Source organism: Chelmon rostratus, chromosome 13 (assembly GCF_017976325.1).
Source record: "Chelmon rostratus isolate fCheRos1 chromosome 13, fCheRos1.pri, whole genome shotgun sequence".
NCBI lineage: Eukaryota > Metazoa > Chordata > Actinopteri > Chaetodontiformes > Chaetodontidae > Chelmon > Chelmon rostratus.
Window position 1 is genome coordinate 1220368 of NC_055670.1, and position 24420 is coordinate 1244787.

Below are 24420 nucleotides of genomic sequence, written 5' to 3' on the forward strand. Positions count from 1 at the left end.
GTAAAGTGTGTGTCTTACCTCAGTGTTGTCTCCTCTTCCCAGCACTGTGTGGAGGCTCTCGTCCTGCAGTGGAGATGTCTGTCGGAGACGCTTCTCTTCCTGGTCATCGTCCAGCAGAGCCCAAAATGCTAAGCTTGCACGCTGAGTCTGACTTATCTCAATAAACTGTGGAAATGCAACGCAGCCTCTGGCAGCACTCTGCAGAAATAATCAGATAATTACCTCCACACTGAGCCAAAGAGAGGCCTGCTTATCAGGCCATGGAGGACGAAACAGTGAAAGCAGTCTGTGGCACCTTCTGTCATATTGTATTTTATTATCATTACAGTATTTCCACTTACATTTCAGGCTTTTGGCAGCAGTCATACAACTTCATCTAATTCTATAAAGCTAAGTGATGCTCAGATTCAAAAAGACCTCACAGTGAGGAAGAAAAAAGCTCTGACAAGCCACCAGGAGCAAAAACGTTAATGTTACAACTCTGATTCCAAAAAAAATCTGGACACAGATCAGCTGATAAAAGCAGTAAAACAGTGAGAGTTATATCACTGAACTCACTCCACCTCACATATCTTTTACAAATAGAAGAAAACCAGCAGACAACCTGTTTTGCTGACCTTCAGCAATTGAACCTGTCACCCTGCTGCAGTGATGTAAAGTTACTTCCTGTCCGTACATTGTGACATCACTTCATTGTGTGGTCTGAGTCAACAGGCCACAATCTCAAACCTGAATGACACGGTGTCTGCTTGAACCTGTTGCCATTTCCCATTGAATTTAGCACACAATTCACAGCTAATACACAGCAAATTGATTGAAAAACTGTAAAAAATATGAAATTAAAGGTTTCCAACATCAACACACCCACATGATTTGACTACCTCAGCCAAGGCATGATATATTATCTTTAGATTATCTTTTCAATACTTTTTTGGACAGAATGAGGACTGTGCATTTTGCCTCCATCACTTTAAATTAGTTTAGGAAAGGAGGTCAGTATGAACAGCAGGAATGATCACAGCAAATAAAACCAGTTTATTCAAAGATATGAGCATGACATGTTTTAAGACAGATTTTAAAGATTGTGAACCTTTAAGTGCCTACTCATCTATTCTGGAACACGCCTGTATACCAGTTTAACTGTAAACACTGAGTCCATGATCGCTGCCGTGGACTTCAGCATTGTAGAGCCAGTCTTTTGAAGCCTTTCACAAGGATTTAGAAACATAATTTGTTGAGCTCATTGCATGATTCTGTTACAAAGAAAAAAAACCCTAAAAATCAACTATTCTCTTTAAAAATCCATATTCAAAAGTGATTCATGTCTTATACTGTATATCAATGCACATTAAATTGCCACCTTATGTGCAAATAACATTGACGTACTTAGGAGAAAGCAAAAAGCTGAAAAATATCATTGCGCTTAAGGGATGAATTCCATCTTTTATTGAAGTATTTAAAACCGCAAAGACTGAAGTTCAGACTGTCCATCATCTAGAATATGCTTCATGACTTTTAAAATGCGTTAAGACATTAAAGTAAAATGACAAAAAGTTTACAAACCAGGAAATCTGACAAAATATACAAAAGGACTGATGAGTTAATTGTAAACAGCCTAAAAAGAGGCACGTGTAGAAAACAAGTGATGTGAGAGAAAGCATATGTACAAAACTGAAAGGTGTCAACAGCATGTTAAGACAGGTGTTATTTCTTACACATACATTTGTGGTATTACATCAGTCCTTTAATTAAAAAGGCTACAGAGGATAATAGGAGGAAACCATCCATGTCAACTTTACAACTATTAAAAATTGTTTTCTTCTTTTGGCACAGTTTAAAGTGTGACTGTGCATCCCTTTGAGTTTTCTTAAAACTGTATAAACTAAGCAACAGTTTAAGCTAGAAATGGGGAAAAAAAAAAAGTGCTGCTAGCAATTATTAAAAAAACAAAACAAAATTATGTCCGTATAGAAAAATCAGGCCAGGGCATTTTTGGGTTACAACCATAAAATCCTCCTTGGTAAAATCTGTTCATTTAATACTCCTATCTACACCAAGCGTATGTGCGTATTATGTGCCTTTTAACGCTTGTGCAGCAGTCTGATCCGGCAGAGGCAGAAGTCTCTTCAGGGTTTGCCATCTGTCTGGCACAGGCGCGTCTGCAGCTCGACGACCACACGCCTCATCATGCCTCCTAACTGATCATGAAGCTCAACAAGCTGCTGCGATGAGCAGTAACTGAGTTCTAATGGCGTCATCCTGCTGGTCAGGGCCTCCACCTGTGACAGCAGCCCTTCGGGGTGCAGCTGTCCTTCGGGTCTCGGCTCTCCAGCCAGCATATCGGCGGGGTGATTCCCTGAGTCGTCTTTGTCCAGCTTCCCATCTACAGGTACAGCCTCATCCACCAGCTCTGTTGCTGCAAATAGAAAGATGAGATTGTTTGTCCATGGCAGCCAGAAAGTTCTATTTTAAAGTCATCAGTCCACAGGACTTGTTTTTTTGGAGGTTCCTTTGCAAACGTCTGATGCTGAATGTTGTGGTGAGGATGCAGCTAACATCTTCTTCTGATGACTCTTCTGTGAAGGAACTCTTTGTGCATGTGTCGCTGCACAATACAACAGTGCACAACCACTTCAGACTTTCACTCAAACGGGGGGTCTGACTTGCCTTTGTAGCAAACCAACAAACAGTTTTTTCTGAAAGTTTTTCTGCTCTTCTAGACCTCAGCTTGACCTCCAATTACATCGGGAACCGAGGAAACAACGACCTGGAAACACTTTGCGGTCTTCATTTAGCCTTCTCCTGCTTTGTGGCATCAATTATTTTAATTTTCAGTGCTAGGCAGCTGCTTAGCCACTGTATAATGTGTTAAGTATAATGTGTTAAGTAGTGAGGTCTAGAAGTAGGTAGATTTTGTAACCTTTGGTGTGAGCGAGGCTAATAGTTTGCCTGTTTCCAGTCTTGAGGCTAAGTTAAAGGCTCCTGGTGTAGCTCCATATTTACTGTCCAGATATTTTGTATTGATCTTCTTATGTAACTTGGTGCAAGAAAATATTCCTTTAATGTGAAACAGATTCATTGACACAGATTTTACACACCTAGCATCTCGCCTGAGGTCTTATCCTCGTCATCCTGGTTTTGAGGAGCGCTGGACTCCTCCAGTTCAGAGGTCATCATCTCGGTTTCATCAAAACTCTTCAACTCATCACCACCTCGCCCTTTACGCTAGAAGAGAATGGTTAAGATGTTAAAGAATTTCATCTTCATACATTTTTGTAAAATTTCATGTTATTTGTCCTCTTTCCTCTACATACCTGTTGTTCATAGATTTTAAGTGCCTTTTTGACATTTGAGATTTTTGGGGAGCGAATTGGCAGAGTCTTGATTTCACTGGGAGTAAGAGCGCTGAGGTCACCGACCGTTTTGATGTTTCTGGCTCGAACAAGCTGCCCAAAACCACGAGACCTACGAGGGGAATCGACAGCAGTAACTAATAGATGCAGCTGGTTAGACAATCAAAAATGATTCATTTAGAGGGTAGAATGCTGAATATTTGAACAAATACAAGACATTTGTTTTTTCATTAACACTGTGTTGCACTCACCACATGTTGGATGATATCTGAGGCAGCACAGCTTCTACAGGTGTGGAGCAGCCCACCAGAGCAGGGTAGATACAGTCTCTGGAGACAGGTCGCGGCTCCTGGCTCATTTCAGAAATCTGGGAAAAAAAGTGTTGCATCTACAATTAATTCTGACAGCCTGTAGTGCAGCTTTTAATCATTTTACTGAGGGTCACAGTTAATCAATATGATTATATTAAAACTGAATCAAATGACAACATTAACTATGTGCCTTTAACACAGCAATTGTACACATCAGGGGTGGGCGGGGTGCTAGTGGGAGAAGTTATAGGGGCCTTTAATGGCTCCAGGGGGAGCAACACTAAGTCTGGGCAATAGGGACTGCTGCAATGGTTTTTTTTTTTTTAATTGTCCATTGTGAGTCTGACAATGTCAGAGGAGTGTAATGCTAAATCAGTTACTCTTCGAGTACTCTTAACCATTTTAGTTTGTTGTTGTTTCGTGTGTTAGCTTGTGGGAATGTCAATGTAGTTTTATAAGTATTTGCTAATAAATCAATCTTGGACAAACAGAAAGTTTGATCTGATAATGGAAAACATCTTGTAGGGAATATCAATGCCTGTACAAAACTACACAGACATTACCATCCCTGCAGGCAGGTCGCTAACACGGCTAAAAACCAAAGAAGTGATTGGGCTGATAAGGAAAGTAAAACATCCAGATAGAGAGCCTGAGATTTCCCTCAGATGTCAGTGGAAACAAAACCAGAGCTACAAAAAGAAATGACACTGGACATGTGAATAGACTCCAAATGACTGTTAAAGCTGCTCTGTGCCTGCCGGTGTGTAAAGACCTTCCTTTGTTAGCCAGGACTGTGCCTGTCAGCTTGTTTGATTCTTCTTGCACCATTCCAAATAAAACAGTGATGATAATCAATGCCCATTTCTCATTTGTATGCATACCAGGCATTTCTTGGAGCTCTTGTAACCTGGACTGTGCAGATTTCTGGGACTCAGGATCAGCAAGCCCTTTGTTGGAGTGGTGACGTACTAGAACAAGTAGGAGAAGGGCATTGTGTTAGAATAAAGCAGATCATTTGAATAAGCACTTCGGTTCATGTTGATCAGAAATATGGTAATTAAGAACAATGCTGGCCTCATTGATACCTTAGGCTGTGGGAGGCTGCTAATTTTGGATCTTCTGGGAGAGCTGGTTCTGATAGCAGGGCTGCGACGATCAATGTCGTCTGCCATTTCCTGCTGCTGGATTGGATCAGCAAAAGACACGCGCCTTGACTGCAAAGTTAAAAGGAGAATGAAGTTACTTTCACCAGCATTACACACAAATACAAGTTCCAGCTTTTATCGTAGATCCTGTGTATTTGCACATTTTGACCAAGTACATTTCACAAGTGCTTGGTCACTTACTTTGACAAGAGGTGAAGGAGTGTCATCCTCTAGTGGCCTCTTCTGGCCCTTCTTAAGAATACTGGTTGATGGGGAGGCTGAAGGAGACCAGTTTCCTCTGGTCCTGCCACTGCTGGGGCTTTGGCCAACATCTGGCCCCATTACAGCCTCCAGGTCCTTCTGCTTCACTGGGGAACCTTGGAAAACATCTTTGCCTGATGCTGGTAATGCTTCAGCGTTATCAACAACCAGAGCAGCATCCAAATTTGAGACATGGTTCTCAGTGTTGGTGGTCTGTGTTTCCTCTTCATCGTGACACTCAATCAGGGTTTTGCAGTCTTTATCACTCTCTTGTAGAGGTGAGATGTCATCACTGGTATTGGTCTCTGTGTGCTGGTTTGGTGATTTGCCTTCTTCAACAGAGGCAGAGTTTTCCTCTTCCTTTGAAAGATCATTCATGGCATTTGGACACTCCATCAGGTTTTGTTCAGAGATACCATCACTGCCTTCAGCAAGGCCCTCCACTGGGATCACTGGATGCTCTTGGTGGTTTGAATCTGAATCATTGTTTTGTTTTTCTGAAACATTTTCACCAGGTTTAGACACTTCAACTTTCTCCTCCGAGGAGTCCAAGACCTGCAATTTCTCTGTCGTCTCATCAGGAGGTGACGACGTGTCCACGGCAGATAACACAGATGGATCACAGGGCAACTTCTCCCGAGTCTGTTCAGTACTCATCTCCACTGATTCAAGCCTCTCAGCATATTGTAACTCCCCAGTGTCACTTTCTTGTAAAGATGTATTATGAATGTTTGTTTTAGAGTCCTCTTGTGTTTGCTCCTCCTTACGAGGTGACACACTGAGCGCTTTGCTTTTCTTCCTGTTCTCTGTGTCAGCTTTCTCTACAACAGCATCCGCCTCAACTTCCATTGGTGATTCTTCTTTACTTTGCTCTTTAATGTTAGGTGTCACCTGGAGTAATTCACAACCCTGCAAATCTTGGGTTTTCTGTGAATCCTCCAAATCTGTTGCATGTTCATCTTCTAAGCTTTGTGCATATGCCTTTTGAGAAGAATCACAATCGTACTTCACCATATCATTATTAATATTATCTTCTTTAGATTCGAGGGTGAGAGGACTTTGAAGAGATGCCCGAGGTTTCCTCCCTCTCTTTTTAGGCATAGGGGAAATTTCTCTGACCTCTGAGGATTCAGACTCTGAAAGCTCTATATTGGCTACTAATGCTTGAGAAGATCTTCGTCTTGAGTATCTGCCCCTGCCTTGGGAGGACTCTCCTGATCCTGGAATATTTAGTGACTGAGAACTCTCTGGGGTTGAGCAAGGACTTGACTTTAACTTCTCCTCTGGGACCTTGCTCCTTCTTTTCCTACCTCCAATTGTGGCCTCTGCATGACCGCTGACAGCTGCCTGGGAATTGGACGTACTCTGCCTTCGTAATGAACCCTTATTTTCACCTTTATTTTCAGACTCTGCTGCCTCAGATGATGCCTTGCTTCTTCTGGATCTACGCAGAGACTGACTATCAGAAGATGAGTGTGTTATCGTTTGAGAGTCTTCTTGACTAAGGCTGTCATCTGTACTTTCTCTTGTTGTGTGTTTATCTTTGACCTCTGAGTCATTCACCAACTTGCTTGTTGTGATTGTTTGATCTTGGGACTCTTCAGTGGTTAAAGACGCAACAATCTGAGAATCTTTTTCCTTTCTGGTCTTTTCTATAAGCTCAAACCCTTGGGACTGGCCACCAGTTTGAGGAGAAGAAGTGACCATTTGAGAATCGTTCTTTGGCTTATTATTATCCTTTTCGGCCTGTTCTACAAGCTCAAGCTCATGTGTGGCAGGCTGGCTGGACTCTTTCATTCCACCCTCCTCCTTGGTCTCCAGTGATGATTTGCTCCGCCGACTATACCTACCCCGTGACTGGCTTTCAGAATCAGACTGCGGGTCAGTTTGGCTGAAATCTTCTTTGTCAAGCAAAACCCTTTTCTTCGTTTCACTCTCCTCCTTGGTCTCCAGTGATGATTTGCTCCGCCGACTGTACCTACCCCGTGACTGGCTTTCGGAATCAGACTGTGTGTCTGACTGCAGGTCAGTTTGGCTGGAGTCCTGCTCTCTGGTGATTCTCCTTCTGCTTTCAGGTTTATCAAGGAACTCCTCTGAATTGCTGTATGTTTGTCTGGTCTTTTTGTGAGGTCTACCCTGAGAGTTGGTCTGGCTTGACTCACTCTTTTCCCTCCGAGCCCTCGTTCGTAATCTGTCACTGCTACTGTCCTCCTCAGAAGCCTGTTTACTTCTCCTGGTTGGTCTGCTTTGCACTGAGTCTGACTTTGGAGAATCACTTTTAGGTTCCTCTTGAGAACGTCTCCTTTTGTGTATCATGTATTTCTCTTCCCGCTCCTCAGGGTCCTCTCCAGGACGCAGAGGTCTGACTCTGCTTCGTCCAGAACGTCTTGGTTCACCTGAAGAAGTCTGGGTCAGAGAGGATTGAGAATCATCCAAAGTCTGTTCAGATTCCTCTTCCTGGCATGATGGTTTCAGTTCCTCTAATGTCGTTTTTTTACTCTCCTTTACCTCCGCTTCAGACTGGGTGTCAGGGATAACATCTTCGTCCTCTGTTGTGTCACTGGGCATTCTTTCAGTTAGCCTTACTGGCCCACATTTTGTCCCAGAGTCTTTTGGTCTCAAAGGGGACTCAGGGGCATTGGTCAAGGGACACTGCAAGTTCATTTTTCCTGTATGAGAGGGCTGGGAATCCTGAGAGTTTGAACTAGTTGATGTCTGGGAAGGTGTGTTAGAGCGTTCTTGGCTGTTGGAGGTCTTTATGAGGGGACCTGTGAATGTGGACACACTGCTGGGGCCGGCAAGCTTTCCCTCAGCATACTTCTCCAGAGTGATGAAGGACTGACGGCGACTGTTGGGTTTCTGGGGAGTCCCTGAGACCAAATCCGAAGTGCCAGAGATGTTAGGACTTGTGCCTTCCTTAGACTGCATGTCCAAGTCTTCTGCTCCATCATCACTCTTGGCATCATCCTCCACAGAAACACCTGCTGACACAGGGATCATCTCTTCCTGCCTGTGGTTTCCTTTCATGTTCTCAACTGCTTGTGGGCTGACATAGTCCTGAGTCTCTTTTTTTAGAACTTCAATGTCTTCCTCATTTTCCACATCTTCCAGAGGAACCTGAAAGAAACCAAATACAAGTAAAATCTGTCTGCAAAGATTACCAAAAAGAACAGGGCAAACACAGATGCTATCCAAAGGAGAATATGTAGAAAAGCTCAATGTCCTGTCAAATTACACAATACAAGTAAATGGAGAAATCTGATTGCAAAGCATTATTGAATGATAGTGACAAAGAGATGATCTGTTTTTTTCCAAACAGGGACTAGTCTCAAATGGTTCAAATTCATTCAAATCATCACACATGTATAGATGGAAATGTTCATGCACTTCAAAAATCATTAAAAAAAAAAACTAACTGGAAATGAAAGAGTGAAACATTTAGGGTGAGACAAATAATCAATAATGCAAAATACTATGATATGGTCTTATGAGACATAAATACACTAGAGACACTATTGCAGTCTGTTATCTTCTTATAACGAAGCGGATGTGTTTTCTTCTTCTACTGAAGCCATGTGCAGTCTTTCTGATAGTTTAGAGTTACAGCAGTAGCTACCACTCAAGTCCCAAAGGTCAAGACTTTGTCAGCCCCTAAACAGAGGTCATCGTGCTAACTTTAAGAACTTGCAGCTCCATGAAAACAGTTACATTGTAACCTAATTTTTAAATCTGTGTGATAGAGCACACAATACAGATACTGTGCTGATGCTTTATTGTGTGCTTTGAAATTCATTTAAACAGCAGACAAATTTTATAAAAGCCATCTTATCAGGATGTCTCTTGACCTATCATGGTGAGGGGTACATATTCTGGCCATGTCCAACTGTGAAGCTACACTGCAGCAGACCCAGAACACAGTGGAGAGATTACACATCCGGTCTGGAACATCCTACAGGAAGAGCTGCAGGGCATGGTAGAAAGACATCTGGGCTAACGTGGTTCGCCTGCTGCCAGCCCAACCCACACCAAAACAAGCTCAGGAAATCAGCAGATGGATGAGCTGATTTCTGCTCTCTAAAAGAGTATTTTTCCATTTTATGGATAACGTTTATGCTTTCTAACCACATCAATGAAGATGCAACTTCACCTGAAAACGTCCTTTGGAGTGTGCAGACCTCTGCTTAGGTCATTGATTGTTCTACACTGACAAATGTGTGATTCTGAAGAGACAGCACAATCCTGACACTGCTTCAATTAACGCTTTTAATTATTTCTGTGTTAAACCTTTTTAACATGGAGATCGTACTGTTATTTTAGCACTGAAACTCCTGTTGCAGGGGCTATAAAGCGCTGCCGGTAATAATATACAAGGAGCTTTTGTTTTATTTATATTCACTTTGGCAGAATGAAAACAGGACAACACAAGCTCCCAGTGGAGTCTTTCTGGGCAGGACTCATTCCTTATTTCTTATGCCCATTATGGAGATGTTTGATTACCTTGCCAGGAGCCTCTTTGGTAACCTTGTCAGCCTGTTCAGTTGTCAGTTTGTCCCTGCAGGGAAAAAGGTTTATCATATGAATGCTCTTTTGTTTTGGTTTTTTGGTGGGACAGAGAGAAGGGATTTATTTTGATCCTTGTAGCAGACGTTTAGAACTTACAAAGAGTCTTCTTGGCTCTGTGTGTACTGGGAGAAAACCGTTGTATCCAAAGAAGCATCAAGGTTGTTGTACATGGCAGGGATGTCAACCCTGTCAAAGAAAACAGTAGCTCTACTTTAGACTGACAACACAGGTGTATATATAATGCATTTTGCATTCAAACAAAAGGAGACATCTGACCTTTTAGACCTTTTCACCTCCTTCTGGTGCTCCGTCAGAACTCGCTCCTTCGTCTCAGGAGGAATGAAGACAAAGTCGATGGAGGCCTCTTCCTCCAAAACTTCTCTCCGAGGAGGCCTTGGAGAGCCAAAGTCCAGTTTTGTCTAATGAAGGGACAACAATGGAAATCAGAAGTGGTGGCTGGAATGGCTTTCTCTTATTGCAAAACAGGAGATTATCAATCAGACAGAGGCAGATATGTAGTATGGGTGACACGACGCTCATGAAACATGGTCTGGTACTTACAGAAACTGGCTTGGAGGTCTTAATGGAGCTCTTGTCCTTCAGCTCAGCAGTCTTTCCCTGCAGTGTAACGGGCATCCCACTAAGCTTGGTCTCCAACTGGGAACTTTCACTCTGAACACACAAACAAAATCAGCCACAAATAACAGTAATGACAAAGAGAATGGTGAACATAGCTACACACGAAGGCAAAAAGAGTGTTTAATACAACTCACTGAATACTGCCCGCTAAGCTCATCAGGAACACTGACAGCCTCAAAACCAGGAAGAATGATTGGGGTCTTTTGCTTCACTTGGCTCAGTATTGGTCTGCGTAAAGAAAATGGCAACATTGATAAAATTACTTTTAGGCCAACTAACTGTATCTAATTCATTGTATTGTTTGGTCCTTCAAAAAACAAAAAGTTTTCTCGTGTTGCATCCCCACTGTAGTGGTATGTTATCAATTTCTAGATAGTCTTAGAGTCATACATGCAGGAAAAAAATCATCCAGTTAAATACTCTCCTTCCTTTTACCTTGTTATACAGTGATGAACAGGAGCATCATCTATATCAAAATGAATACAAACAGACTTGGCTTTTTCCTCTGGCCCAAAACGTGACAATAGCAGCAAATACGAGCTGATGATTCTCACCTGATCTCATCAGGGTAAGTGAGGCTGACAGAGTTGGCAAAAGTGGTGTTCCAGAACTGGGTGACTGACAAGCGGAGCTGCTTGTTCTTGTGAGGAAACAACACACAAAGCAGAGGAGACAGCAGAGCCAGGAGTTCATCATTGTAAGCCAAAGATGAGCGGGTGTGCAGGCAGCCGAGAATGTCACTGAGAAGCTTCTCCAACTACAGGAGGCAGGAGGGGAAAAAGCAGACAGTTATTGCTGAAAATGCTACAAAAAAGTAAAATGCCTAAACACACCCATTTGACCCACCTTCCCAAAAAGCTGTGCAGAAAATTTGGGCGGCTCTCTGGCCACTTGTTTGTAGAAGAGTGTGAGAGGTTGAATCAGAGAGGTAACGGCTTCCTTGACAGTGTCAGCGAGCGCAAGGTTGGTGAAGAGAGCAGACAGGATGGAGACCAGGGCCAATCCTGTCGCTTCAGTGGAAGCCTCGGGGCCCTCCAGATAGACCTCGAGACATTGTACCAGCAGGGACTGGAAGGTGGATAAATTTCCCAGCACCTTATTTCTCTTTCTCATCCAGTTTACTGGAGTGTGTGGCGCTGAAAGAAACAAGAGTGGAAAAAATGAACTATCCATTGAATCTTAATATGAAGACTGAAATAAGGTTAACTTGAGTTCTCTTACACTTCAGCTTTTGCTGAAACTGAGGAGTATAAGGCGAGAAGTCCACACACTCCACCATGACTTGGAGGATACTGGCAACGGCATTTAATGTTGAAGGAACCTGGAAGATCAAACAGCAGCAACATGTCAAACCAGGGCTGTTTTCAAAACCAATCAAAACAAGTGCTTTGTCCAGGTTAGGAATTTGTTTTTGTGCATGAAAAACACTGAAGTGTCTGAAAGTGCCTTAAAGTGCCCACAGATGTAGATTTAATTGGGGGAACAATTTGCCTGATGATGGCACAGTAGCAACCATCATAATTTTCAAACATTACCATTTTGTAAACTCCTCAATGAGGATGAATCTTTTCAAATTAAAAAGCAAGTTCTGACAAAAAACTAAAAATTACAAGATAAAAACTGAGAGACATGGAGTCAGTCAGTTTATTTCTAGTTGGAGCTATAATTTTATTTTCTTTAATTTTTTTCAGGCTGGCTTTAGTACTTATATTTTACCTGTACAGTAAAATACATCTTTGTTCAGATGTTTAAATATTGTGGTTTGGTGCTTCAATGTGAAGGCAGCTTTGCTCTCCTCTCCTCACCTTTAAGGCATCTTTATCTATTGTAGCTGTCATCTTGGCACAGAGCTCCTCGCAGCAGATGTTCTCCTCAGCTGTGACCACCAGCGCAGAGCAGCAGGCAAACACTCTGTACAGCTTGGACCACGTGGACAGCATCAATTTCTGGGTCGCCTGACCAAAACAATCATTCAAAGTGAAAACAGGATTTTAGACCAGTGGGGCTGCTTCATTGTCTTTAAGGGCAAACAGTGATTCAAGATATGATGGTCATGTAGGTAAAATAAAATGTTAAGATGCACAGACCTGTTGTAGTGGTGTGCCACGTAGCAGGTGTGTTGTGGGGAACAACAAGGCAGAGTGCATGGCGCTGAAGTTGTGCTCCAGAGCATCACCTTGGTTGACTTCATTAGACTGTAAAAAGAAGTGATAGAAAACATTACTCATGTGAGATTAAGTTCATTTAGCGCTCACTAACAACATTCCTCTGCAGTAGGTACCTGTGGTCTTCTATGATCACAGCTTCATGCTCTGTGATCATAATTTTATTCTGAGTGCCGTGTTATTTCTGTCCGTCTTTTCTCAGGGATTTTTTTCCCCTTCTGTCATTTCTCCTTTCCATCATGGAAGGCATTTCATCTAGTTTTAAGATTACAGTTTTAATTTTGTGCAAACATTTGTGCTGAAAAAATAGACTTAAGTAAATTGGGCGTATTCCCTGTATGTCTTCCAAACTCTAATTCTAAATTCCTTCTTCAAGGGAGCCCTTTCCACCATTAACTTCTCTTCAGAATTCAGGGATCAGCTGTTGCTTAAGGGGTAAATTACCTGCAATCATACAAAATGACAATCCCCAGCCCACTTCATTTCAATCACATCTTGCACCCCCCCATGCTGACAGTCAAGCTACCTCCCCGACTTGACTGTGATATTTCTTCCTCCAAATGACAACAGCGGTCATTTTCACTCCCATGTGTTATGCCGCTGCTTCTCTGCCTACCTGTGTGATGGTGTCAGTAAGTGGGCTGACGATCACGCTCCACATCCTCCACAGCTGCTCCTTGTTCTGCAGAGGTCCAGCACTGCGTCCAATGGCCCCCAGCACTGCCTCCCCAAACGCCAGAGGGGAAGTGGGGCCTGACAAACCACATTCCACCAGCGTTTGAAGGCACTGAAAAAACCTGCAGATGGAGAAACAAAAAAATTATTTTATATATTATATATAATTAATACAAAGAGTAAGCATCACATTCATAAATCCAAATAGCTAATAATAGCTAATGAACAAAAAAATGAGAAATAATATAATTTAAAGATGTATAAGTTTGTAATTTCATGGGCTGGGAAAGTATCTAACAATTTTGAAAAACTTAAAAAAAAGAAATTTTAACTGAAGAAAAACTTTTTTTCTGTTAAATCAGAAACATGTATTGGTGGATTCTTTTAAACTCTGTTGTTGCTGTTTACTTGTGCACTACCCAGGGGGCACCAAACCATCATCCATGACAACACTCTACTCAGGTTAAATAATGTGTTAGTACTGCACATCAACTGGCAATACCCATGTCATTGAAAAGTGCTTGAACGCTTAAGCTATGGTAGCTATGCTAACTACAAAAAATTATGATTAGTCAACCAATTAGCAGGTCCTTCAAAAGGACTTTTCTTGTAAACATGGTAAACTTGAAGCTAAAATATGTAAACTTATATATATCGAAAATCAGTACTGTCACAGGACTTCACTGTCAACATTAATATTATTACTAATAAGGTCATAAATAATAATTATCAATAATGTAGGAAAGTGTAAAGTTAAAACTTTTTCCTTAATCTCTCTGGTGAAGTTTTTGCAGACAATTTGGATGTTAGTGAGACTATAATTAGTTGCATGATATGTCTGTCTGTGGGTTTCAATGGCCACACCTCAGTTTGAGGAGAAAGCTCTGTTACAAACCACTGTCCCCGAGGGCTTCATAGCCACTGCTTTCTGTGTGAAGTTTGAGAAACTATGTGTCTCATCTATCCCAGAGGATTACTGGTATCCATGGATGTGGATTGTGACGTGGGGACATCGTCTTTCTACGATTGGCTACATATTGTCACTACTGAAATTGATTACTATCTACTGGAGTTTAAGGTATATAGCATTTATTCAACCAAGACCAATTGCCATATCAAAAAGTGTTAAGGGAAGGGAAAAATGCTACACCCTACAAGTGTCACGGAAATCAGGCCAGTAGTTTTCCCATAAACTTGCTGTCAGATAAACAAACAAAGCTAACAGAAAACATAAGCTCTTTGGCAGAGGTAACAAACATTAGACCGACCTCTCATCCTCTATGAAGGCTGAGAGCATGCTGCTATTGTAGAGAAGAAGAATGAGGAACAGAGCCGGTGTTCCCTGAGGAATGAAATAGAAAGTTTAGCCAATCCTGCTAAAGAACATTTCCACGAATACTGAATGTGAGAATGTGCAAAACAGGGGACCAAGAAGCACTTACATTTAGCACATCCATCTTGCCAACTTGATAGGAGGCAGAGCCTAGAACTCTCTGGGGAAGACCTTTGACTGTGGCCTCAAACAGAATCTGAAGATATATTTGAATTTTAGCCATTTTACCCACAACTTCTAAAAACAAGATATTCAAATCACAATGAGTTGAAAGTAGCCAGTGAAGGAGGCCAAGAGTCACTGAAACAGTAACCTAACACAAATTTAGTTTCAGGGAAATATTTTTGGTTTGGAGGATAAACAAAATGATTAAGAGGTAATTATAGCAAATGTTGGAAGCTAAATAAAGACAATAGGCTATCTGATAATAAAATGATTACATACTATCCGTTGATAATGAGTTTAAAATGCCCATTATGAAGTTTTCAGAGTTTTCACATGTTTTTGCCAACTTTTGTTTTTTTTCTACTTTGTGTTTTCCAAAGTCACAATGAAACATGACAAAATATGAAACTTAGTCTTACCAGGACTTTGTCTGCAGGCACAGCCTCTGAGGTGACAATGCTTTGCAGAGCCTGAAGCATTAGTGTCACAACTTCACAGCCCTGACGATCCTTCTTACTGCCTACTGACAGTCAGGGGGGAGAGTCATCTCAAAAACACAATGCCAACAAGTGCACAGAAATTCTTGAAGCACAAAAAAGTATTTTTTTTTGTTAAATCTTTGTAGGCTTTGCTTTGGAGCAGGAAATGTGTCAAGTATAAGAGAATAGTCATCATTGGGGACAGACCCCTCAGTGCTTTTCTTCTCTTCACAGCAGTCCAGACCACAAGGATCTGAACGTTCTGACTTAAACTGATGACAGTGAGAGTGAGAGTGAGTCGGGCAGGAGGCGAGGATGAGGTTTCACCGGTACCCCGCCCTAATGACAGAACCCAGACCCATTCAGAGTGCTCTATGTGGAGCTACGAGGTGGGAAGTACAACTTTAAAATCCCACCCTGCTGAGCAGCAGCCACAATGACATTAAGAAGATATTCTATTAAGATGACAACACAAAGCAGTCAGAATAATATTCATTAGGACCAATTTTATTTGTCCCTTCATTTCATAGCTGGACTTTCCGAGTAATCATGGTTTTGTCTTGTCAGTTCTGAATCCAATGTATATTGTGGTAAATAAAGCCACAATAAGCAAACAAGTGTCTTCTAATCAATTTTAAAAAGGTTCTTGTGGCATTACCTTGTCAAATATTACAGTAAATTATCACGCGTTCAAAAATCAGCAAACTTCACTAAAACACAGAAAGCTCTTGTGTTTACTGCCCAACTAATGTAAAAACAATGAAAAAGAAAATTAGTAAATAGAGATCATCTTTCTAATGACAAACTCCACAGTCCACTCCACAACTACCTTCAGAGTTCTGATGAGCCATTTTTGCAGATTGTTTGCATTTGATAAAAAGACAGAAGAGCATAATGCTAATTCTTTGGGAGCACTCAGACTTTTCCCAATTGCTTATCAAGATGACTCAACATCCAAATACTTACCAGACTCTATAGTTAAGTTGACGAACCGGACAAGACTCGTCCATATGACAGCCAAAAGAGAATCTGCAGGAGGAGTAGAGGAGGTGGAACAGTAACTACATGCACACAAAACAGCAGGTTTTGGGATAAAGCTGTTAAAAGCAGGACATCAGAGAACGTGCACAACAATAACATTTTTTTGAACAAGGCTTGCATATTATCAGTGAAAAGGTCTTGAATGGTAATGAACACACTTGGATGTAAAAACAAGTACCTATGAGTAATAGTCTTTCCTCTCAGCCCCTCACAGCTTTGTCACAAAGATACTCTGATGTCTTTGTCATGCATATACACTCTAGCAAAAACCACATAGTTTATCTATTATCCTTAACTAAAAAGGTTTCTCATATACTTCAGGTGTGAGGTCCCATTGAGAACAACTTGAGCCCTATGTGAAAAAATGTAAATTAAATAAGGGGGAAAAAAAAAACCTTGAACCGGGTTCAACTTCTGTAATTACTCAAAGTAAGAGCATTCAGCAAGGCCCTGCATTGGCCAGTTAATGCATGTACGAATACATTCCTGGCAGATTACTTTGTAACATGAACGCAGTGTTTCCACCATAGATCACACTATTACTGTGACAAAAAATAGTAAAACTATTGCTGCCATAATACCTTTCCACATTTTTAAATGTGAGTGCAGTGTTTGGCGTCTGAGGCTTTGAATGCATTCATGTACTTCCTGGATCTAATTTCATTGTCTTACAGGAACCTGAAACAACGTGTCCCTACCTACCCAGCCAAATGCACTGTTTTAATGCAGGGATATTTTAGTTCTAAATGTCCACTAAAAATAAAGTTACTGCAGGAGCCAACAACCAGGTTATTTTAGTGCGTGTTAAAAGCACAGTTTCATTCACTTAAAATCAACCCACTTGCTACCAACACCATTCCTCTTATTAGTTACATTTTTTCATTACTTCTTTAGTCTTGTCAAGGAACTCCAAGAGAATTTTCAGTCAATGAATATAAATTGTCAAGAACAGCTGTTCAGTTATTTGGTGAAGGTGAAGTGGGTATTTCATTTAACTGTTTAGAAACTACACAGCCTAGACTCCTTCAGAGAAAGGAAATCTCATTTACACAACAGAAAAGAGTCAGTGGTGAATCTCAATCAGCTCAGTCACATAAAGCTGGTGTTTACCTGGAGCATCTTTGCCGATGTTGGTGAATCCATCTCTGATGTTGGAGGTAAGCACAGCAGCATGTTTAGTGAAAGAGGAAGCACCAGAGAGGAGTGGGTGGTTCAAGGGCTCTGTATAGAAAAGAGAATTTGGCACATATGAGAAACATGTTAGAATTAAAGTGCAGTTTTTCTATTCATTTACCCAACATGGACATTATGCACAGACTGAGCAGCTGACCAATCAGAACCACTGCATGGTGAGACACAATTTCCATTTCTTTTCACTACATTACTCAGTCTGACATTGTGTTCAGACATCAAATTTTGTCCAGTCAGTAGAAAGCAACATGTGGCTCCATGTTCCACATTCAGTTTTGATGTCTTCAGTATTGATCTACAATGTTGAAAACAATAAATATATAGAAAAACCACTGGATGAGAATTTGTGTCCAAACTGCATAGGTATGTAATGTGCTCTGACTCTCACCAAGACTCAGGATGAGTTTGTTCTTTGCTGCTGTGGCAATAACCTCTGGTCCCAGAAAATAGTGAAGCAACATCTCCAGGCCCAGCAGCTGGATGGAGGCAAAGGTGGAGGGTACATGGACGCTGGAGTTCAGGCTCATCCGAGACGTATTAGCTGGGCTGTTGAAGCCTGGAGTGGCTGAAAGTGGAGGGGAAGAAAAACAAAAAAAACTAAGAATAATAAGCTCCATACATGTCTTTGCTAATTCTAATGCAACTTCAGTCTTTGTGTTAAGTGGTCTAGTGCATCATATATTGTAAGAAATTGATGGGTAGGGGGAGGCGGGTGTTCAAACATACCAGTTTTGGATGCAGCAGGTGGAACAGCACCACTTTGACTGGTGCACTGGAGCAGAGGAACAGACACCTGGAGAGAAACAAATACTGTTCACTCAGCCCACAATGTTTCACCCTGCAGAAAAATTCTCAGTACATCATGTATATGTGTGTGTGCGTGTAATAAACTCAAATGACACAGGAAAAATGTACTGAAGATTTAATACTTGGAGAAGGCTTTGTTTGTGATGACAGCTTCAACGAAGAAACTAATCTCTCCCAGTGTTCATTGGGATTTAGGCCCATTCTTTCACATAGAGTCTATGAATCTTGAAGATCAACAGTAACGTGCGAATGCGCAGCTAAATAAGCTGGTCAGGAGGGCCAGCTCTGTCCTGGGCTGCCCACTGGACTCTGTGGAGGAGGTGGGTGAGAGGAGGCTGTTGGCCAAGCTCACAGCCATCATGGACAACAGCTCTCACCCACTGCACCGGACTGTAGAGGAGCTGAGCAGCTCCTTCAGTGGCCGACTGAGACCTTATATTTTGAAATCAGTCCTAAAGGTACTGAGCATAATGTGGGAATGAGACACTAGCTGAGAGAGCAAGCGGTGGAGGTCTGACCTGATCAAAGTTGGATGACAGGTTGGGCCCAAGTTGGACCACCAGGTACCACCAGACCTCCACCTTGGTGAGCAGCAGGGCTTCTGTCCTGACATGGATGGATGTGAGGGGCTGCATTAGGAGCTTCATGCGTTTGCCACTGCACAGGATGTCTAACATGGGAAATTGAAAGTCAGTCACTCTTTGTAGCTGAAAAACAGGATTAGTCTGAGAGAAAAACTAACTGGGACCAGTGGCTCACCTGGATTGAGTGCAAAGTTATCTATGAGGCTCTTCCAGGCAATGAAGGCAATCTTTTTGATGGTAGGAGAGGAGCTGCGGAAACCAAGTTCCTCCAGATGCAGCAAAGAGTTGATGAAAGGACCTCCTCTGTGTAGCAACTGTGTAGGAAATACATTGATAGATTAGTGGAGGGAGAGAAAATTAATCTCCAAATATTGTGGAGAAAGCACATCACAGTCTGGACTTAAGCACACTTAGTATTAAATAGCCATACCTTAAAATTAGCAATAGTTTACATGTTTGACAGCTAAATAACTGAGTTAAAAGCGCAACATGTGATTCAAATACAAACTTCTAAAAATAAGATAAAAATGTTTGTGATGGTCTTCTGCATCACTACAAACACAGTGACTTTGTAGTGATGTTAATGTGCCTCGCTGCCATTCTTTATTGATATTATTGATTTGCAGAGGGAAAGGCCTGGGTTTCTATACAGTACATTCAGTCATAGATTAATGCACTAATACTTCAGAGACAGAACAAGCAGTCATAGACACACACAGACTTTACCTTCCCGAGCAGTTTCACAAATAAGGGCCAAAGCTTCAGGACATTGGTTTCACTCTTGGACATGAAAAGTTTCTGGAGCTCTGGGATCAGTTTCTATGAAGACAATGACAGGTATTTCAGAAGAATTTCTTACAATTCCTTTTTGTCTGGACAGTTGTTCAATATGAGGAAGGCAGACAATAAGTGCTGCACGTGAATCAGGCATCTTCAATGTGAATATATCCTTATGAATATTAGCTACTTAAAGGATAACTTTGGTTTTTTACAACCTAGACCTTATTTGTAGCATTAAATACGAGCATTTACTCACCCAGACAACTTTGGTGGCATTTGGAGTCGTTTTGAAGAAATTAGCCCCAGAGGAGCGGCGCGTATATCCGTATGATGCGAGTACTCGGGGCATCCATGCGCAGCCTCTATAAACGCATAATCTGCGGTGAATCTCGTTCATATTCCAGTATTTTGTTATAATATGCTGGTGTTATTCCCCTCTGAGCCGGCGGTCGGCTAGTTTAGCTGTAGTTTGGCACAGCTATGGTTCGTTATTGCGTATTCGTAGCCGACCGCCGCAGAGTTAGCCGTGTTGTGGCTGGCTGCTCGCGGCGCGCGGCGTTCGGTAATGACATCATCCACGTCAGAGGTAGTTGTCTAGAGACGCCAGATGTTGATAACATGCCACCACGGGCTCAAAAGGGGAATAGCACCAGCATATCATAACAAAATATTGGAATATGAACGAGTTTCGCCGCAGATTATGCGTTATATAGAGGCTGCGCATGGATGCCCCGAGTACTCGCATCATACGGATATACGCGCCGCTCCTCTGGGGCTAATTTCTTCAAAACGACTCCAAATGCCACCAAAGTTGTCTGGGTGAGTAAATGGTCGTATTTAATGCTACAAATAAAGTCCAGGTTGTAAAAAACGAAAGTTATCCTTTAAGAATCAAATATTTAACTGTAAGACCTGATCTTCTGTAAATACTGGGACTGAATGTTTCCAGTGTGAAGCACCATTGATACACAGAGATACTCACTGAGGACATCATCGGTTCAATGATGGCAGCCACCTCCATCTGTTTTTCCAGGAGAAGAGGCATGCCCATCTCCATGGCTGCTGCAGCCCGTAGCCGCACCTTGGAGGCAGAGTGGACCACCAGCGGGATGATAAGCTTCGCCCACCGTACAGCTCCATCACCCATCTGGGCTGGCACTTGCTCCAGCATCCTATGCATACCAGGAAAAAATACAACTAACTCTTGTAATCCCAATCAATATATTAGAAATTTACACTAAATTACATATTGTTTCAGCATGGACACAACAATATATATGTGTACAGTAGTTATAAAGCCATGGATGCAATGTAGTATAAAAAAGGGGGAAAATACCCTGTTCATTTTTATATATACTGATACAATGAATCAAGACAACAAGAAATACCAAAATGTGAATCTGACTGAGAGAAAACAGTGAGATCTGTGATCTGTAACCATTTTGGTTCCAAAATAAAAATAATGCAGATCAAAAACTTTTACCTGATGACAACGTTCAAGGCCTCATGCTCCATTACCACAGACTGGATGTCCTCTCTGCTCCACACACTCTCCAGCGTGCCCAGTATAGTAGACACCTGAGGGAGTGAAGCAATAGATCAATACACCAGCATGACACCTGTCAGCCCTTAAAAAAAAAAAAAAAAACACCACTGCACTGTTTTCAGTCATATTTCCCTATATTTAAACTCTGCTCATGCTCACTTTGTTAGAAACCACATCTGGAGGGAAGCTCTGTTTGGAGATGACCCACAACGCTCTGGTGCACGTGTTCTTGTCTGTCGACTTCACCACCAGAGAGCACAGTGCTGAGAGTATTTCTGCTGCAAAGGTTTCTGGATAACAAACAAAAGAAACTCACCCTCACCAGCTAATACATACACACAATTTAGTTCAACGAGGTCAAGTCTAAAATAATGATGTATAAAACATGTAAATTAACGTACCAGGCACTCCAGAGACTATGCGAGAATGGTACACACAAAACCCTAAAGCTTGCAAGGCAGCTTGGCTCAACTCCACATTCGGACTGTTCATGTGAGCCTGTACACAACATGAGACAAGAACAGAATCAGCTATTTTAGATATGAAGAGCTTTAATATCAATATGGGAGATTTCGAGGTTCCTCCAGCTTTATATGCATTAATGATGTGCAAAAGACTCACCAAGGTGGCTATACCCAAACGAGAAAAGTGCTTTTCAACTGCAGGGAGGAACTGTCGCCCTTCCTCTCCACTAAGTCGACTGGAAAGGAAAAAGAAATGATTTTCTTACTCTTCTTCTACTCGAGGCAACACTGTCACATCATATCCTCTGGACGGTCAAACACTAGCACTAGTAACGCACTTGGCAATGGTGAGGTAGGCGTCTATCTGCTCAGACTGTCCAGCAGCGCTGTCCTCCAGTAACTCCAGCAGGGTGAGGAAGCTGGAGCTGGTTGGAGGCCCCGCCGTCGCCATCATAATTACTCACCTCCTCAAGGCCTTCAAAAAAAGAGATAAGCAGGGGGAGTTAGGGAAAGGGAGTACAGAAGCTATGTTGGAAGAAAGGTCCTTTCATCAACTCTTTGCTGCATCTGGAGGAGAAAGGAGGAAGAGGCTGAACCAGGTCACTCTCAAGAACACAGAATCAAGAACAGGTTGCAATTTTTATTGTTACACTAACAGCAGTTGTATAAAAACTGAAAACAACAATAAACTGACAGAGAAATGTGTTTTAAAAAGCAGTACATCTACGCAGCTGTTGATGTTCACTGAGTGTGGAGGACATATCATGGACAGCTTCACAGTTCAACAGCATGTAAACGAGTGACTCGATCAGGCGGACTGACCGTATTGAAATATGACCAGTGATTAATTGATTAAAATACTTGCAGATTTTTTTTTTTATTGATTTTTTGTCAGCTGACTAATCAATTTTCTTCCAATACTATTTGCACTTCTGCTCCAATCCACAGTATACATAACGTTTTCTGTGCTGTGCCGTTTATTTTCAGCAGGTGAACTAAGATGCATTATGCTGATGAGAAGGCAGACATGAATTGAAATAATATCTTAATCAGTTCCACACGAGGAGGACTGTTGCAGTTCTTATGCAAATGTCGTGGCCTAAACTTTGTGACTGAGTTAGTTATGATTTTTTCTTCAAAAACGAGTCAGTGGTTTGCACCAGCTTTCTCAATTAACAAAGATAAAGATCGGGCATAATGAATCTGAGTAAGCAGATAAACAGACTCAGGGAGTGACACTTATGTAAGGCTGCGTTGACCCTAAACTGTATCCAGCTGTAAACACAGGACAACTAAAGACTGTACAAAGGCTATGACTATACCATGTGTATAGACAGGTAGGAATAGCTGCCAATGTAAACACCGTCTATACGACTGATAGGATGTGATGTGTGTGAGCTGAACGCTAACAGAGGCCAGCAGTCCCATACAGCAGCTTCCTCTCGGACACCCTAGGGGGACCAAAACAAGTATATCAATGTAAATGACCCTACTGAACTAACAGAAAACACTCTACGCATGGTCATTTCAGAAATGTAACCAGTCAGGGACCAAATTATTGCATGCATCGTAGCAGACTGCCAGAACCTCGTGCGGACACCCAGCCAGCAGCCTGCTAACGTTAACTAGCTTTAACTAGTTAGCGGCGCTAGCAGGATGCATGTTGACTCTGTAGCTAGCAAAGTTTCCTCCACGGCTGTTAATACTGCGGTGACACTGCCTCAACCCCCAGCCCGCCTGTCCGCGGCAAGGTGCTTATTCAGACTCACCAACAAGCAAATAAACAAAGCTAGCGAGCAAATATTTATACCTGCTTGTCTGACCCAACACACACAGCATCCGACGCTGGCCACACTGACTGCTCACCTCGGAGTTCAGGGCGAAATGCGAGAAGCAGTAATGACACAGACACACCATGAAAGCCAGCAAACACATCGGTCGCCCACTTCACGACGTGATGTTTGTAACTCTGCACCAACTTTTTATGGTCAATATATTAGCTTCTTTCTCCTCTTGCGCTTTTCCTTGAGCTGTTACCCCGCGAAACTGCTGGCGCCAAACCACCACGCCGACGTACAAAATTACCTTTGACCCTACTGACGTCACATAGGGCCCGCCCATTTTATCATGTGAGGAAAATACGGACCTAAACTATTAAAATCACAATACTGTGAATGATAAACAATGAAAGTAATGTCAAGGCGATTCTGAGTGTTTCACACAATTAGAAATATATTAAGTGCAAGAAAAAAATAAATAGGAATTAGAAAGAATTACATCCCAGCACATTGCAATCATGCATTCCCTTCATCCCCCTTGGATGTGTCTTGACAGTTGGAGGCTAGAATGTGTAGCTAGAAAGGTTTGCATAGAAACAAACAATTTGCTTTGTTTAATCAGTTCAAAAACAATTTCTCTCTTCCCACAACAGATTAGGCATTATGTTCGTCTGTGCCTGACTTTGGGTCTCTTCCTGAAGACGAATGATTTATAGACTTTTTTTTTTGGGCCCACCTGAATAAAAAAAAAAAAAGATCTCACGTTTTGTAAATATGTTTTCTGAGCAAGTGAATTATGTCACACACGCTGTTTGGAAGGAGGAACTGGGTATTCAGATTGGGCGCGATGTTTGGGAAGGGGGCCCCAACAGGACCTGATCTTGTTCTGTTCACACCAGATATCACTTCATCCAGTTCAAGGTGATGCACAGGCTTATTATTCAAAAAATAAACAGCATCTTTCCTACCATTTAATCACTATGTGATTGATGTAAATCTGCAGAAGGCTCTCTGGCCAACCTTTTTCTGGACATGCCCAAAACTGTATCATTTTTGGTGAGACACATTCCAGCGACTCTCTGACATGTATGGTTGTGTGTTTGAACCTGATTACCTGATTGTGAACCTATTAAACCACAG

At 41.9% G+C, this 24420-nt stretch overlaps 1 protein-coding gene across 3 annotated transcripts; it reads right to left on the minus strand.

Annotated features, from left to right (window-relative positions):
• Positions 1–383: 383 nt before the first annotated feature.
• Positions 384–23526, minus strand: rif1 (replication timing regulatory factor 1). Of its 3 annotated transcripts, none has more exons than XM_041950949.1 (35): positions 23369–23526; positions 21841–21977; positions 21660–21738; positions 21440–21536; positions 21198–21328; positions 20976–21070; positions 20475–20664; positions 19439–19531; positions 18888–19026; positions 18647–18798; positions 18048–18114; positions 17710–17886; positions 17241–17351; positions 16056–16118; positions 15030–15130; positions 14555–14641; positions 14381–14454; positions 13054–13234; positions 12360–12467; positions 12078–12227; positions 11494–11593; positions 11119–11408; positions 10827–11029; positions 10407–10500; positions 10195–10305; positions 9910–10052; positions 9730–9819; positions 9568–9622; positions 5011–8187; positions 4750–4878; positions 4546–4632; positions 3605–3720; positions 3315–3465; positions 3099–3225; positions 384–2416 (listed from the first exon to the last, which is right to left on the minus strand). In XM_041950949.1, exons 2-35 carry the CDS (start codon positions 21954–21956, stop codon positions 2127–2129), a joined length of 7374 nt encoding a protein of 2457 aa, XP_041806883.1. In that variant the 5' UTR covers positions 21957–21977; positions 23369–23526; the 3' UTR covers positions 384–2126. The 3 variants fall into 3 exon arrangements, with proteins under 3 accessions (XP_041806883.1, XP_041806881.1, XP_041806882.1); XM_041950947.1 differs by having other exon boundaries at positions 15030–15133; XM_041950948.1 differs by having other exon boundaries at positions 15030–15133; positions 23313–23526.
• Between the last annotated feature and the right edge of the window lie 894 nt (positions 23527–24420).